Source organism: Lissotriton helveticus, chromosome 4_1, assembly GCF_964261635.1.
Source record: "Lissotriton helveticus chromosome 4_1, aLisHel1.1, whole genome shotgun sequence".
Classification (NCBI taxonomy): domain Eukaryota; kingdom Metazoa; phylum Chordata; class Amphibia; order Caudata; family Salamandridae; genus Lissotriton; species Lissotriton helveticus.
This window is the reverse complement of record NC_136063.1, coordinates 726,506,679-726,523,082: the sequence shown is the minus strand read 5'-3', so window position 1 is coordinate 726,523,082 and position 16,404 is coordinate 726,506,679. Positions and strand designations below refer to the sequence as shown.

The 16,404-nt window shown below is 43.1% G+C and overlaps 1 protein-coding gene across 1 annotated transcript in view; it reads left to right on the top strand.

Annotated features, from left to right (window-relative positions):
• Positions 1-16,404, top strand: part of DSG4 (desmoglein 4) — a 117,364-nt gene that overhangs the window by 93,163 nt on the left and 7,797 nt on the right. The window contains exon 15 of the mRNA XM_078687379.1: positions 13,826-14,112. Coding sequence (XP_078543505.1) covers positions 13,826-14,112 — 287 coding nt within the window. The remainder of the gene's footprint in view (positions 1-13,825; positions 14,113-16,404) is intronic.

The following is a 16,404-nucleotide window of genomic DNA, read 5'->3' as shown; positions in this document are numbered from 1 at the left end:
CTACCCTTGGAATCATGAAAATCATTTTGAATCCAAAAGAACAAGTTTTCGTTGTAAGACTGGACACAGTAGTAAGAATCACTTACAATCAGAGTAGAAACACTCGGATCCGCGTACTCCAACGCTAGTAAGAGAGCACGAAGCTCTGCTAATTGTGCGGTGCAATCGCCCAGGGGCAAAGTGTGCACTTCCCTGGAAATGAACTCATCATTCAACATAGCACCGACCACAATGGCGCATGCGGAAACGTAGGCATGTTTAGAGCCATGAGCAACCTGCGCCGACCCATCAGTGTAAATGATGCAATGGAAGTCCTCCAAAGGTCGCATAGCCAGAGGAGCAGGATGAATGAATTCATACTGCAAGTACTCTTGCGAACGTAAGGAGGCGTAAAAAATAAACGTGACATCCGTGGATGACAATGACGCAGCCCACTGAATCCACCGAGGGTGCAAAGCTTTAGAATTAGGTACACCCGCTTTCGTGACTGCCTCCAAATGAGGACAAGGTGTTACCACTAACATGCGTTTCCCCTGCGACAGTGCTCGTTCCTTAAGAATCGCCATCTGTACAGCAGTTAAAACCTTTTCAACAGTGGGAAACCGCAATTCAGCCGAAGTGTACAAGTGTGACTTGTATGCAATAGGGACCGTGTCTCCCTCATTAAAAGTGAGGTACGTGAAACCCACCGTCCCAGGAATTATTCTTATCACCAGGTTGGTGTGGTTATCACGAGTCAGTAAATAATTAGAAGCGAGCAGATCAGCCTGCAAGGATTGCAAGATGGCTGAATGCTCAGGCAGCCAGCATGATTTTGAGAAAGTTGGTTGTATCAAAACATACAAAGGCTTGATACGCTGGGCATATTCCGGAATGTAAGTCCTGCCGAAATTCAAGAAGCCCAGCAAAGACTGTAATTTTTTCAGTGTTGTTGGAGCGCGCAACTGTGCGCATTTCTCCAAGAAGTGAGGAGCCAAACCTCTACCTTCGTTGTTCAGCTCATAGCCGAGGAACAACACTGTGTGTTCTGCAATGTGCGACTTTGCAAAATTAAATTTATAACCCATATCTGCAAAGACGCAAATGATGGAATTCACTCGACACAGATGCATCCAAATTTCGTCGTCTGTGAGATAAATGTCATCCACATAAGAACATGCATCTGGATCGATACTCTCCAATAGAGTGACTATTCTGGAGGTGAAGACCCCAGGACTATTTTTATAGCCCATCGGGAGCCGCCGGAAGCGTTTTTGCACTCCAGCGGACGTAAAACTTGTCCATTGGGAGCTAAAGCTATCCAGTCTGTGGGCATAAAAACCGTTGGAAATGTCAAGCGTTGTCTTGAAACGCTTACGCACTAGACTATCCACTAGGGCAGAGCCGTGAGTATTCTGTACTGCACAGTTACGGCAATGCGAGTTCAAATGCCGGTAATCCAATACCAAACGATATGATCCTTCAGGCTTGGTCACAGTAAAAAGGGGATTATTCATCGGTGACACACACGTTTCAATAACTCCCTGATATTCTAATTGTTCAAGGATTTCTGCGACGGCAGCTTTAGCTACCCGCCGTATGGGATATTGAGGCTGAGGCTGCGGCTCAGACCGCAAAGGAATTTTGTGGCAAGGGGACAATTTGTCCCAACCACATTGGTTGCGGTACAGAGCCGGCGCAAGAGCCCGAGCCCACTCTTCTGCAAAATGCTGCGCATGCTCAGTTGAGACAGTGTGCGCGAAACTGGGAAGGATCACCTCCTCCCCTCGCGGCGCCGCGAGCACAAGAGGTGGGGGCCAGTCAGCCTCGGAAAGTAAAATGTCATACGTAGACGAAAGGTTCTCCCAAAACACCCCTCTGACAGTACGCTGTATGTCACCTTCAATTAACAGGACAATTTCAAAAAGTCTTTCAGGGGGAGCTAGTCTTGTATCGGCTGTTTCTATTACAACGAATACTTCAGTCGCTGTCACCCTTAGTAGTGGACGGAGCGCCTCTCTGACTATGGTAATCTCCGCCGCGCTGTCCAGCAAGGTCAGAGCCCACGTCAGATTCCGAAGCCGCGTTCTCACTATCTGTGGCATATCTATGCGCTGTCAAGACTGCGACTTTCTTTTTCGCAAACTGCGGTCGCTTAGGCGTAGAATCCTCCTGCTTCACTGCGCCGTCCGTCTGGCGGGACTGACCACGTCCTTGTTGGCCACCACGTCCACGTCCACCCCCTCCTCCACCGGTCTTCGGGGCCGATGTTTCCTGAAAGGAACGAGGAGAGCGTTGATCAGAACCCTGAAATCGATCAGGTGATTTAATCATCGCGCGATCGCGCAAATCATAAACTTTTTCTGCCGGCGCAGGAGCTTGTATTGCAGGAAAAGAATCCAGAGTCTGTTTATTCTGCTTCCCCTGTGTCTGTTTTTTAGGCCAATTTTGTTTTTTGGACTTGGGCTGGACATCTGTCACTGCAGATTGTCCCTGAGGTTGTTTTTTCTCCTTTACTGAAAAATATTTCAGACCTCTACTTGTGCGGCCAATTGTCTTATAAGCGGCCACAACTATCTTTGCTAACTGACGGGGTTTATCGGCATCGGGCTTGAAAGTTCACCGCATCTCCTTTAACATTGGAGAGTATGAGATCACTTACAATCTCAAAAGAACCACACAAGCGCATACCCAATTCAACCGCTGCCTCAGGACCGTGATCATTCTGAACACGCTTAATGATGTCAGGCAGGGCATTCATAGACGGGGTGCCGAAGCACCTCGTATAAACGGCCGCAAATGTTTTCCCCCAGCTTTCACAGTCAACAAGTTCAGGAGTTAAATCCTTCGGTAAAGTAATCGTCAACATTCTATGCTTATCAGCAGGAGTAGAATTCGGAAAAACCGCCTCCAGTTGATCAAACTTCTCTGCTAGCCAGAACGGGAAGTCATCGTTGTCAACTGGACGTGCACCAAAAACCGAATTTACCATCACGGGATTGAGACGCATACCGCCTCGATCCATGGGAACGGCTGCACCCCCCTGGGGACCACCAGGAAGATGTCTACCGATGTATTGCACTAAGGCTCGAATCACGGAAATAGATACAACATGTAGCCTGCGAATTTCCTGAAGGGTACAAGCGCCGTGATTCGGGTGCGGGGTAAAACCACCCAACGCAGGCCAGTTTGCACCTGGAATTGAGAGTGGACCTAACCTCGCAGCGGACAAAGAGTGGGGGAGGGCGCCATCAAACCAAACTCTATGCTGCCAATGATCAATAGGAATTTCCAGTGCCCTGTACGGTGTATATTCAGCTGGGACAGCTGAGGCGGTGTAGGAGTGGAACAAACCAGAAGTAGCGTCCACAGCCGGAAACATAACCCAAGAGTAAAATAACTCGAAAGGGAAAGCCGGATCTGCACCCACCACCAAAATTACAGCCATCCCATCCACCGGTACTTGGTACGTCTGAAGATGCGTGCGCACCGCTACGCGACTATGCTGCGCAATGGCCACCGCCGCCATGACAACACTGGAAACTAGATTAGACAAAGAATACTTTGTAGCACAACTGGGTAGTAAATCAAAGAAACCGTTTAAGAAAGAATCAAGCTTGAAAAAGACCTATTCCAAAAAATAGGTAGGTTTCACCGACACCTCGTTATCCGGAAACGGAGGTGAAGGGGTTAAGGTATGAACGATATACTACTCGAGTGTCATGATATAAGACCACCGAAACCGTTGGGCGCCATGTCGCAGGGTTTCTGTTCACACACAGAACTGTGCACAGAGGAGTGGAACCTCGGCGAATTAGGGTGACCCAAAACTCACCTTAGTACCCAACTCACCCCTTACCGAGCTAGCTACAGTGTCTCATTGGACATATCAAACTCCCAATGTTTAGACAAACCAGAACATGAACTTACTGTACCTCAGGGTACGTGGAACTCATGAACACTCTTTTGTTATATTATCATTACAAACCAGAACATGGAGTAAAGAAGACACATGTGCATTTGAAATGTTTATTTACTAATGCCGTCTTCTCAGGCGCAGTATCTTAGATAATACAAGTATACTTATTATCAGTAGCAAAATTACCAGCATAGTTACTAAGACATAAAAAGCGAATGGTGACAGCATGTTAACATACTGTAATGAATAAGAGTTAACAACACTTATATCTCACCCTCCCTAACACATATATTATATTATTAGCTAAGAAGGTCTCTTTGGGTTGTTTTAGGGCGGGCCCATACCTTAGTGTCCTAGCATGAAGGAATCACATCAGCATACACCAGCTCTCTCTGCATGTGCACCGCATCAAGTGTGTTCTATGTGCCTCATGCAAAGCAATATCAATCCCGCCTGAAGCCAGAGTTGGCAAAGGCTGCACTTGTGTTATGACTATGAAGGCGTGGAGATCAGACCTCATAACAATTCCATATCGTGTTGTTCCTGAAACTTCAGCACTCTTCGTGCAGACATAGTTTATTAAGCAAAGCTGATATCAGAGCAATAACATATTATTCTCACATAAACCACGGCAAACTACTAGGTTGAAAGCTAAGTCAACAATTAAGTGTTGTGTGCAGAAGTTGCAAGAATGGAAAATGGCGTTTAAACCTCAAATGTACCTATGCTAACTTAACACGATATAAGGATATTCAGGAGCTACATGACAAGATGTGCCCGGGCCTGTAAATCAAATGCTTCCAGTGGGCCAGCAGCATTGATTGTGCCACCCACATGAGTAGCCCTTCAGACATGTATCAGACCTGCCACTGCAGTGTCTGTAGTTTTAAACTGCCAACTGCATTTTTGACTAAGGTGGGCCCAAGGCAGCCCCATGGGCAAGGTGCTGTGTATTTAAAAGGTAGGACATGTACTGTTGTGTTTTACATGTCTTAATAGTGAAACTCTGCTCATTTCATTTTTCATTATTGCAAAGCCTAGCTCTCCCACAGGGCAACATAGGGCTCGCCTTGAAATATCTTTTAAGTGTAATTTCCTAATAGGAGCAGATAGAAATTTGAAGTTTGATGCCTCTAAAATCACAATTCAAAAATACATATTTTGGTGAAGTTGGTTTTTAAATTGTGTGTTTGAAAATGCCACTTTTAGAAAGTGAAAAGTATAACTCTGTTGTCAAGCCCCAAAAGGTGGCTAACAATTGAAAAATCAATATTTGAATTTGCTCATTAATATCACGGAGAATCTACAGTGAATAATTTAAACACAGGTGTACATTTCTCAAAATATAAACTTATTTAATGTGAACAAACAAAAAGGGTGCAAAACAATATAACAAAATACAATGACCAAGGTTAATGTAGTGTATCTGGGGCTTGGTCAGGGAAAGGCAGGGTCTTGTGCACTACAAAGACTTTCCTTTGAAGTTTGCCTACTTCAGAGGCAGGAAGTGGTGTAAGTATTGGACCTCTGACACCTCAAAATCAGAACACTTCTGGACTGAGGACATTCTGCGACGAAGAAGAGCTGGTTGCTGTTGGAGGGACTGCCACTCTGCCTGTTGATTTATGCTTCTGTCATGGGAGTGAAAGGGCTTTCTACATCCTGATTTCAAGGTTCTCCAAGGGCTTCTCCTAGGGCTTGTGCGTGCTTGCCTCCTGTTAAGAAGTCTCAGGAGCATCAAAAACTTCACCTCTTCTGCTGAGAGCCCTGACTTGCCAAGTGGTTCCAAATCCAGTTCCTTGGCCCTTTAAAGTGTAACCTGATGAACTTAAAGAGAAAATACACACATTGACATGCATTGGTGCAAAAGATTGACTCATCCCCACTGCCTGCACCAGAGCACGGTTCCCTCTTTCACCGCAGACCCCAGCTTGTTGTTGCAGTGCATCAGAAAAATCACCCAGCATGACTCCCAAGCACTGTGTCCCCGATGTCCGTTGCACCCACTCCAACACAGCACCTGCTCGTGGCTAAAGGTCTGACGCAGCGCCTGCATCGCAAGTGCAAAATCAACACAGCGCCTGCATTGCCGCCTCAACACAGCATGTCTGGTTTTTCAATGCATTGCCCCTCAACCCTGACTCTTTATCCTCACCGCACCACAGTAAGGAACCGGAGTCATGTGTCTGGAACCCGGCGCATCCCCTCCCCTGTCAGTAAGGAATAGGCGCATAACCTCCCCTGACTAGCTGTAAGGAACCGACGCATCACCTTCCCTGCCAGTAAGGAACCGATACATCACCTCCCCTCTGTAGTAAGGAACTGACACGTTGCTTTACTTGTCCTGCATCTCACCTTCCCTGCACCTTGCACCATCTTTAATTTTTGACTCATCTAAGGTAATTTGTGCTTAAACGAAAACACATCTATTGATTTCTATGGGCTAAACGTGCTTAATCTTTGAAAGAGATATTTTGACTTGTCTATGTTGGATTTTGTCATTTTGGTCTTGCTTTAGTCAGATAAATATTGGCTATTTTTCTAAACTGGTGTGAATTGCTTTTGTGGTTTTTGTCTCTGTGTTACTGTGTTTGAGTACAAATAATTTACACATTGCCTCTGAGATAAACCTGACTGCTCAGGCAAAGCTACCAAGGGGGTGAGCCGGGGTTATCTTAGCTGTGTGACTCTCTTACCCTTACTAGAGTGAGGGTCCCTACTTGGACAGGGTACATACCACTGCCAACCGGAGACCCAATTTCTAACACTAACTAACCCAACCCTTGTGCTGATGGTTTCTACTTCACCTCGTCCTGTTACTTTGTGGAGGATGACACTGGTGGATGTGCTGGAATCAGCTCACAAATCAGATTCTCTTGTTCAGACTGATGCATCAAAGGATGACCCTCATATGAGGATGTTTTTATGCCACATATCCTAATTGACATGATGGTATGGATGAGATGGAAGATGGGCTCCTCCTCTTTCCGGAAATGGAGTTTGCTGGTTCTGCCATTCCCTTGATTTCTTTTGAGAAACCTGTGATCAATGAAAAATATCATGTGATAAATATGATGTGACATGGTATGATTGAAGTGACAACATGCACTGAAAATTACCTAATGTCTCTCTTGTTTGACGCAGACAACTGAACTAAGTATAAAACCTCAAACTGAGTTTCATTGCAACATCTCTAAATCACCGTGTTTTGGTTAGCTTGAGAACAGTAGAGAGCTCATCCTCTTTTACTAGCATTGGTAATGGTGCAACATTGCTAGACTCAAACAATAAGTAATAGGATGTACAAAACTCCTTCACTTCACCTCAGCCAACCTAATTAAAGTATTTGGCTGGATGTGACCACAAAATGTAGATAGTGTTTTTCTAGATGCTGTCAAGTTCTTCTTGTTTCCATTAAATTGATCACAGGCAAAATAGCAGTCCTCTTCCTCCTTTGCTCTGATCTGCTTAGCTCTACATCAAAATATTAAAGATTGAGAACCCCACAGAGAAAAACTAGAATAGGGAAAACTGGTCCAACTGCAATTACAGGAAGACACACTAGAAAGTCCCCAGCTGTTAATACAAAACTAGATCTTCTTCAGGGCAAAATAATAAATACTGATAGCTCCTTTTTTGGTAGTCAGGGAGCCTGAAATCAACTACCAAAGAATCTCCCTACAGTAGGCATACATTTTAGCCTAATTCTCTCTCCTCTCCTACAGCCCCATTATAATTCTCATCAGGTTTCTATTGAGCTTCTCTTGGAGATCCAGAAGCTCCTGGAGCTTTTGGAAAAACGAAGATATGGGAAGCAGGCAGCCATGCCATCATGTCATGGTCCTCTTTTTAGATTCTCATTTTTTCTACGGGGAATATCCTAGTGTCATGCCTTTGAGCCAGGGCTTCCCTTGAGAGTAAAAAAGTGTAATCAAGGGCTACTCGTCAAGAGGAGTATCTTTTAAATACCATCACTCGGAATACAATTTAAGACAGCAGCAATTAAGCAGCTACTTTACACAATATGTGCATCCAATATTTCCCTTGCATCTGCACATTATTAATCATCCAGCAATTTTGTTATTGTGGTCCATTTTTATTTCCCTCATCCAATGTCCCCTTGTGCCTTTGCAACTTAAGTCAGAAGTGTAATTCTTTTTGTAAAGTATATCCTGATTTCCAGTACACATACATAAGGAAGCATAATCCAGATTGCATACATTTCCTCTGGATATATTAAACCTCACAGGTGATCTAAAGAAATCCCTTTATTCAGTGTAGCTACTTAAGTCATCAGTTTTTCAACTGAGTGTAAATATAAGGAAAAGTATAAGACATGCACAGTGAAAACAGAAAATAGTGGAACGGCTGTGGACTAAAATATTTGACGGTGCCAAGCGATCACGATATGTCCATTCACAGAAAGTGGTGTTCTTGTAATTATCGACAATGTTATGATTTAGCACATACTGTTTGGAAGCAACTTTTGGCCTTCAAATCCATGTGAACATGGTTACAACATTCTCACACTCTGCTCTCAATGTGCCTGAGGGTCTTCAACCAGACATTATTTAGTCTGTAGTATGCACATTACAAGTAACTATCATATCATTACGTCTGTCCCAGGTATTGGCTCCACAATGCAGTTCAGATTGGGGAACAATACAGATGCAGCTTCGGGAGCAGTATCAGTTTGTTTCAAACCACTCTCATACATTGCAGCGGTCAGCAGCTCAGCTTGACATTTGAGTCATTGTGATATGATGGATTCCATGGTACAAACAGCATGACCCTGTTGTTAGAAAGTGACTGAGCTCAGGGCAATAGACAGGTGAAGATGAGAGGTAAGAAGCAAAACAGCAGGCAGAGCTGGTAACAAGTGTTGGTCTACAATGTATGTGGTGATAGCACACAATGGCTGCCACCACTGAGCGCACCTGCCTGGGAACGGGCAAGAAAAGCCTATCAAGACATTAGAGTAGTTTAGTAAGAAGGGATGGAAAGAGTTATTGGACCTTGCAACAACCCCCAGAAGGTGTTGTGCAAACCTATTCATGAGAGTCCATGGAAGGACTGTGCAAGGAGGAGAAGTTGTGCAATATTTGCTACTGTAAGTGTAGAAGTGTGTTGGGCACTGGGTTGCTGATGCTCCAATGTGGCTGTCTTTAGTCATTAAACCCCTCTCACTAGCAGTCAGCCTGCTGCACGAGACTGCTTGCTAAACCTTTTAAACTGGTTGCTTTAGCCTTGAAATTCTCTAATTCACCTACACCTTCCTTAGCACCATAATTCCAAATACCTCGTACTGCATAAAACTTCAGACCCATTATCAAACCATATTACAGGTGCTACAAGCGGAGTGTACTTGTGGCATATACCACAAAGTGTATACAATTACACAAATGATGTTTGAATTCACGAGAACACCACACAGAGGTTAATTTTAAATTAAATGCTCGGTTCCTCAGACATCCAGCAGTGATCGCACAATACGCCACAAGGACCTGTTTGATCAGTACACATCCCATTAAGAGTTGAATACCCAGTGCATCATGAGTGGACTAATGCTGACCCTACAATGAAAGAAGAGAGCTGATGGAGAACATGTTGAAGCTCTAGCATCAGTCTGCTTCAGTTGGCATCATTAAAGCCTTAGGCTGATGCGCCTACATAGTCAACACTAATCCTAGGAGCAATTTAGTGAACTGCTGCCTTGTCACGGAAAAAAATGATCTTGGTCATCTTCTCAGGGCATCTTGCTCTTTTTAACACCTGAAGACAAAACGAAGAGAAAGCGTATGACCGAAATCGAAAGAGAATTCCAGGAAAATCACAAAAAGTGGCCCCCACACCAACAACCACAGACTCACAACAACCTGACTCCTCCCCCACCCTTGAAACTTATTAAAGAAGTACAAGTCTTGCCGGATGTATGACGTTACAATGCATACTTTTACCACGCATACCTTTACAATGCGGTTTTTACATCGCAAACCTTTACAATGCATAACGCTTAGAGGTGCTGGATAGTGGTAAGTATAATTTTCTATTCCAACTCCGTCGTGGACACTAGGGAAGGTGTTGGATAGAAAATTAAACTTATTCCCTATCCTAGAGCGCCCCCCAGCGCAATGCGTTGTAATGGTTTGCGTTGTAATGCCTGCGTTGTAATGGTAGTGCGTGGTAAAAGTTTCGTTGTAAACGTTGTTTACCGTCTTGCCCCGTGTTGCTGGTTTCCTAGTAGGTTGGTTACATCAAAGTATGAGCCCAAAATAAAAAACACAGCAGTACGTTGTAGAATCATTGTTTGGTAGTCACTATGAAAACTCACAACCCATTGCCTAATGCTTAATGCCTGACTTGTGCGGGCCAGACCAATAATACATTGCTCATATCCCACTTTTCCTTGGGAATTGCAGAGCCCAAGGAGGTACAGGTAGTGACAAAACAATCACTATTCTCCTATGAAGAATTGTAATAAGAACAAACCATTTGCTTTTGTATCATACGTTGAAGAATGCAATTTCAGCAAGAATTGGCAAAATAGAGATCCGAGGTTTGTATGATGTTGATCAGGCATGCACAGGACACATTTGTTCCACTAAAGCATAGAAAAAGAACTTGAAATAATAAGAACATTATGAGAATGAAATACAGCTCTGGGCTTATTCAAGATGTGATTGACAATGTGTAAAGCAAATAGCTAATGGCACAAGCAACATACACATCAACCCTAAAAAGTAACTGAGAAATACAAGGGAAATATCATGTGTTTAAAGCACAATTAGTAAAATGGGCAAAATGCAATGAGGGTTCGAAGAAAAATAAAAATATTTGTTCTCTGCTTAGGAGTGAGAGTCTGGCCCTCATATCCCCTTTGACTTCTGGGTAACCAACAACCTGGGTGGTGAAGCATCATGGGAGATGTCCCATGATTTTAAGGTTTTTTCAAGAAGCACAGCTGTTCTTGTTGATGTCTGCATCATGCAAGACCTTGCTGAATTTACTGGATATCTACACCCCAAATGCACATCAACCTATTTCTCGCTCCTGTTCCTTTCTTCCATCTCCTTTTCCCTCATTTCCATTATGAGAGTCCCTTGATTCCTTTCTTCTTTTGTCTTCTTACCTCACCTGTTCCATCAGTCACTTACACTTGTTTCCATTTTGCCTCTACTATATCCTCTCGTTCACCTCCTGTTGTCTCTCTCCATCTCTCCTATTCCATCTTCTCCTCTCTTTCTGCCTCCTGAATGTTTTTTTGGGTGGTGTTCCCTCCAACGTTTTGCCTTCCTCCTCCATTTTTCTGGCCTTATTTTTGCTGGGTTTTGGCACTCCGTGCCCTTTACCACTGCTAACCAGTACTAAGGTTCTTGTGCTTTCTCCCCTGAGTATGGTAATAGTGTCTCATCCCCAGTTGGCAAATTTTATTTACTAATACATCTCCAGTAAAGTGCACTACGTATGCAATGGGCCTGTAAATTAAATACTATTTCTAGGTCTGCAGTACTCAATGTGCCACCCACTTAAGTATCTCTTTAACCATGGCTCAGGTCTGTCATGCAGAGCCTGTCTGTACAGTTTACATTGCCATTTTGACCTGGCAAGACAAACCTATTGACAGGCCTAAAACTTCCCATTTTATACATATAAGTCAGCCCTAAAGTAGACCCTGGGCAACCCAGCAGGCAGGGTGCAATTTATTTAAAAAGCAGGACATGTACTTTTAAGTTTTATATGCCCTGGTAGTGAAAAACGTCTAAATTAGTTTTACACTACTGCAAGGCCAATCTCTCCCATCGGATAACATTGGGATTACCTTGTTAAATCTTGTAAGTGTAATTCGTAAATCTTGTAAGTGTAATTCCTAGTTGTGAAGAGAACGATTTTTTAAGTTCCTGTCTCTGGACTTCTTTATCTAAAAAATCAGAAGGGCTAATGAATTATGGGCATCGGCTCTTCATTTTGAACAAATTAACATTTACTAACAGTGGCATTTTTTAATGAATTGAGAAATAAGGTAACTAGATATTTTGTTAGTATACACAGCAGAATTGGTCTAATCTAGTTTGCGCAAAGACCCAAGTCTTCCTCTAGTAATAAACTTTTAGAAATTTGCCATTTTCTTACATTAGCCATTTTGTGTCTGCTGCCTGCTGCCTGTCTCTGAATACACGTCTGGGGAGGGTGACAGTCAGACTTTGCGCATTCCCTCTAGACAGCCACACACAGAGGGAGTTTAAGTGGGACTTGACGGGCCATCCACATCCTGATGGGCCATTCTGGGAAGGATGGGAGGGTGGAACTGGGCACAGCCTGATACTTACACCTGAATAGGCTGTGTACTGTCTCAACACAAAGGGCTTTATACCCCCTGTGGTGAGTCTGGAGCCACGGCTGGAAGGGAGGACATCTGTGCACTTCAAAGACCTTTCTTTGAAAGTCTCCCCCACTTAAAAAAGGCACAAATGGGTTTAAGTACAGTAACTCTGTCACCACCATGTCAGTATACTTCTGGACTTGTGAAGATCAGGAAGGAGGACTGCTGTGCTGCTGAAGGACTACCACTCTGCTGGACTGCTGATTTGCTGGACTCCTCCTTTGCAGTGCTGCCCTGCTGCCTGCCTTTCCCCTGCCTGGGTGAGAAGGACTGAAACTGCATCTCTTGAACCCAGAGTGATTCCAAGAGCTTGGCTCCTGATTTGAAGTCTCAGGGACATAAAAGACTTTCAACTTACCTGCATCTGAACCTCGACTATGCCATCTGTGAGTCTGCCAAGCAAAGTGGTGCCACTCCAGTCCTGGACCCTTGGAAGTGAGGTGTAAGGGGCTTCTTCAGCAAACTCATACATCCTCATTAGAACCAGCGCATCTTCGCCATTACAGAGATCAGAACTGACACATCTTCACCTTTGTGTAGATTGTAACAGACGCATCCTGATCATTGCGGGGAGCGGATCTGGAGCATCGCCTTCGGAACCAGCAAATCGCCCTAAAAATCTATGCATCCTCTGCTATAAGAGCAGAACAGACGCATCACAGTCGGGACCAGAGCATCATCATTGGAATTAACGCATCGCCAACTTTGCATTGAGAAAACTGACGCACCCCCTTCTGTTGCGTGATCGGAATTGACGCATTGCCTCGGCTGCACCCCGCATTTCCCTCAACATCCATGCAAACCAGGATCAAGGTACTTTTAATCAGCAGGCCTAAATGGGTCGCTGCATCTGGCATGTGCTCCATCGTGGTTAGCCTGAACTTTTGAATTTGCCATGGCCCAGCGCAACCAGATTTCCTAAATAAGCGCTTATTGCTTCTAAGCGCTATTTTACAGTTTATTCTTGCAAAAATTATGTCTCAAGTTCTACTCATTGGATTTTTGTCGTTTTGATCGTGTTTTATTGTTTAAATTACGTTCTATTTTTCTAACTTGGTGTGGATTCATTTTGTGTGGTGTTTTTACTGTTTTACTGTTTGAAGTGTTGCAAAAAAACTTTACACATTACCTCTAAGTTAAGCCTGACTGTTCTGTGCCAAGTTACCAGAGGATGGCCAAATGTTAATTTAGGGTTTGCCTTACACACACCCTGACTGGAATTGTGGTTGCTGCCTGACTTGGGATCATACCCAAATCAGCCAACAACCCAATTTCTAACACTTTGAAATTGAAACGTCATCCAAGCAGCACAAATTTTTTACAAGCAATGAACAAAATATATTTTAACATATATTAATGTAGTTTTATTGTCTGCAAAGTATGTTAAAATCCCTTATTGAGATGCTCTTATGTACATTAGTGCAGAGTAGACTCTGCTGTTAATTAGCAAAGGCTGACAAGGAGTGTCCCTATGCAAAATGGCAATTTTTGAAGAAGATAATTCCAGAAAAACCAACAAAGATAACATAAAAATTTAACTTTTTCAGATACTTATACCAACACATTCTTAGTCGGAGGAGCAGCTACTGGGGCTGGTTTAGCTCAACAAGCTCTAGGAGGAGCAGCCGGAGCATCTGGAACTCACTATGGAACGGTGACAACTAGAACCGCACATACTTCAGGAGAAGGCGGAGGCTATCTGTCGACAGCAATGAGAGGAAATGGATTTTCAGGAGCAAGTGGAAGAGGAGGTTCCATGGGAGGTGGAACTCTGAGGGAGTATAGAGAGAGTGAGGGACTGAATGCAGCATTCCTGGACAGCTATTTCACCGAGGTAAGATTCTTGTCAGCCTACACTATGCTACTTACTACATAATAATGAAATATGTATAATCACATAATATTCATCCTACCTGCTCTAGTACTTAGGTTGTGTCCTCACACAATCCAGTTAGCATAATATTCTGATAACCTCACTAAAGGAGATCCAAGTCACATGTGACAGCATTGAATAAAGTTTGGAAAAGCACTTTACATTCTACATGAATTTCTGAAAGCACTGTATGACTCTCTGTAACCAGATGAACAATCTGTACGAAAGAAGAGAATTCAAGCCCTCAATAATACATTTATTGCAACAGCTATCACCTGTGGGAGTTTGGAAGGCTACACACAAAAACAAATTCTCTATGCAAACAACTTATACATTTAAACTAAAGGGTTGTGTCAAGCAAATCAGCCAACCCACCTTCATTTGTTCTTAGTGATTAAAATAAATAGGGCCAATTAAATGTGTAGCTGGCCTGTCCAGTACTAGTACCTGTGACATGAATTTTCCACGCAATATCTGATGAGTAAAATTACTCAAGATCAGGATGTCTTTCATTTGCACACAGAAAGAAGTATGTATTGTGACTATTGCATTGCAAACACAGATAAGTTGCTTCGGTCAAATAGAAAAATGTCAGTGATTAGTCCAGTAAAATTAGGTCTCATCAGTGCATGAGTATAGCAAGGATGCCCTGGGCCCTGGTGCAAGCAAGGAAAATGGCTCCTTTGACTGCTGACCCTGCATCATTGGTTAGCAGTCCATTTGATCATCAACAACAAAAGAATCAGGTATACAACTTCCAAGATGATTTGATTATGCACTCTTTTTTCAAGCCATGACTTCTAATTGACATAATGTATAGTGGCCCACTGTTGTTAGGGGGAATAACACTGAAGGATTACCCATATCTCTTATATGTGCCCATTTGAGAGTATGTGATCCTACCTGTTGTGAATTTTTTAGAGTTGGTTGTCTACAGGTGTGACTCAGTAGGCACCAGAAGGTCAACCACACACCACAGATGTGCCTTGGTACTGTTGATGCTTTGTGACTGTGTTTCTTACGCATCGCACAACGTGGTTTTCCACTGACAGCAGTTCTACCATGTAGTCCCCTACTCTGGTTCTACCATTGCATTGACTATCATGATGCACACTGTCAAAATTCATCCTAGACATAAGTTTAAAGTCTCTGTCAAGACCTGTTTTTTAAGTTGTTTTTCCTTACACACTCCATTCAATTCCTTGGCTGACAGACCCTCCTTTGCTTGCCCATTTTGTGGGAAGTGTTGGCCCACTAGTGTTTGTGTTGAACAATTCATGTTTTATGTTAAACTAATATTGCTTTGTACTACTGTGTCATTTCTGTGAAGTTTCACCATATCTTTGTCAGATTTCTAGGTCTTTGGGTGGCTTGCATGCAATTAATACAGGTTACATGAAAATGCCTTTCAGTTTCTCATCTTCGCTCATCATTGGCTGCAGGTCCTTCAACAAAGTTGTTCTTTTTAGTCCCTTATATAGAATAGGTAACCATTAATTGGACTCATTTAGTAGTGTAGTAGTTATGCTCAGTTTTATTTGAAGCAGGTTTGCCTCCGTGAATTCTTGGTTTGCAGCTAAATTCCCCAGTCAAAGTTTCTGCTGAATAAGTAAATATGCAGTGGTACCTAATTGCCTGAATACATCCTACAGATCGTTTTGTGTGGCTGGGATAGGAGTTTATTCTGTGCACATATAAGTTTCTGTCTGTGGGTGGGTTGAATAAAGCTGTTTCGAAGTGATTATTTCTTCCCATGGGACATGTATGCGTGTCCAGCTGAATTTGATACAGATTTTTTGGGAGACTCTTTTCCTTTAGTCCAAATCATTAAGATGTCATATTAGCACATGTATATTACTGGTTTAATGGAATGTTGTGGGAATTCCTGCTCCAAATCTGCATTTTAAAAAATGTAAATACTGAGGAGCTATTTTCTGTCCATGGTTCCCACCTTATTTTGTAGCAAATGTCTTCCACTATAAGATAAATTATGGTGAGGCAGTTTTAATTTAGTGGTATTTGTGACAACTCCAAAAAACATGTCTATTGTATTGCTTTGTATTGTATTGTAATTGCATTTATATAGCGCTTACTACCCCTGACGTGGCATCAAAATGCTTTTTTGGTGAGTAGCATGCTACTTTGGAACCCATAAAGGATTGGTGGTGAATTAGTACAGTGAAAAACGAAAGCAATTTGAGTGGTGGCTATCCATTATAGGAGTCGGTGACATGTAGTTATTCCATCATCCTT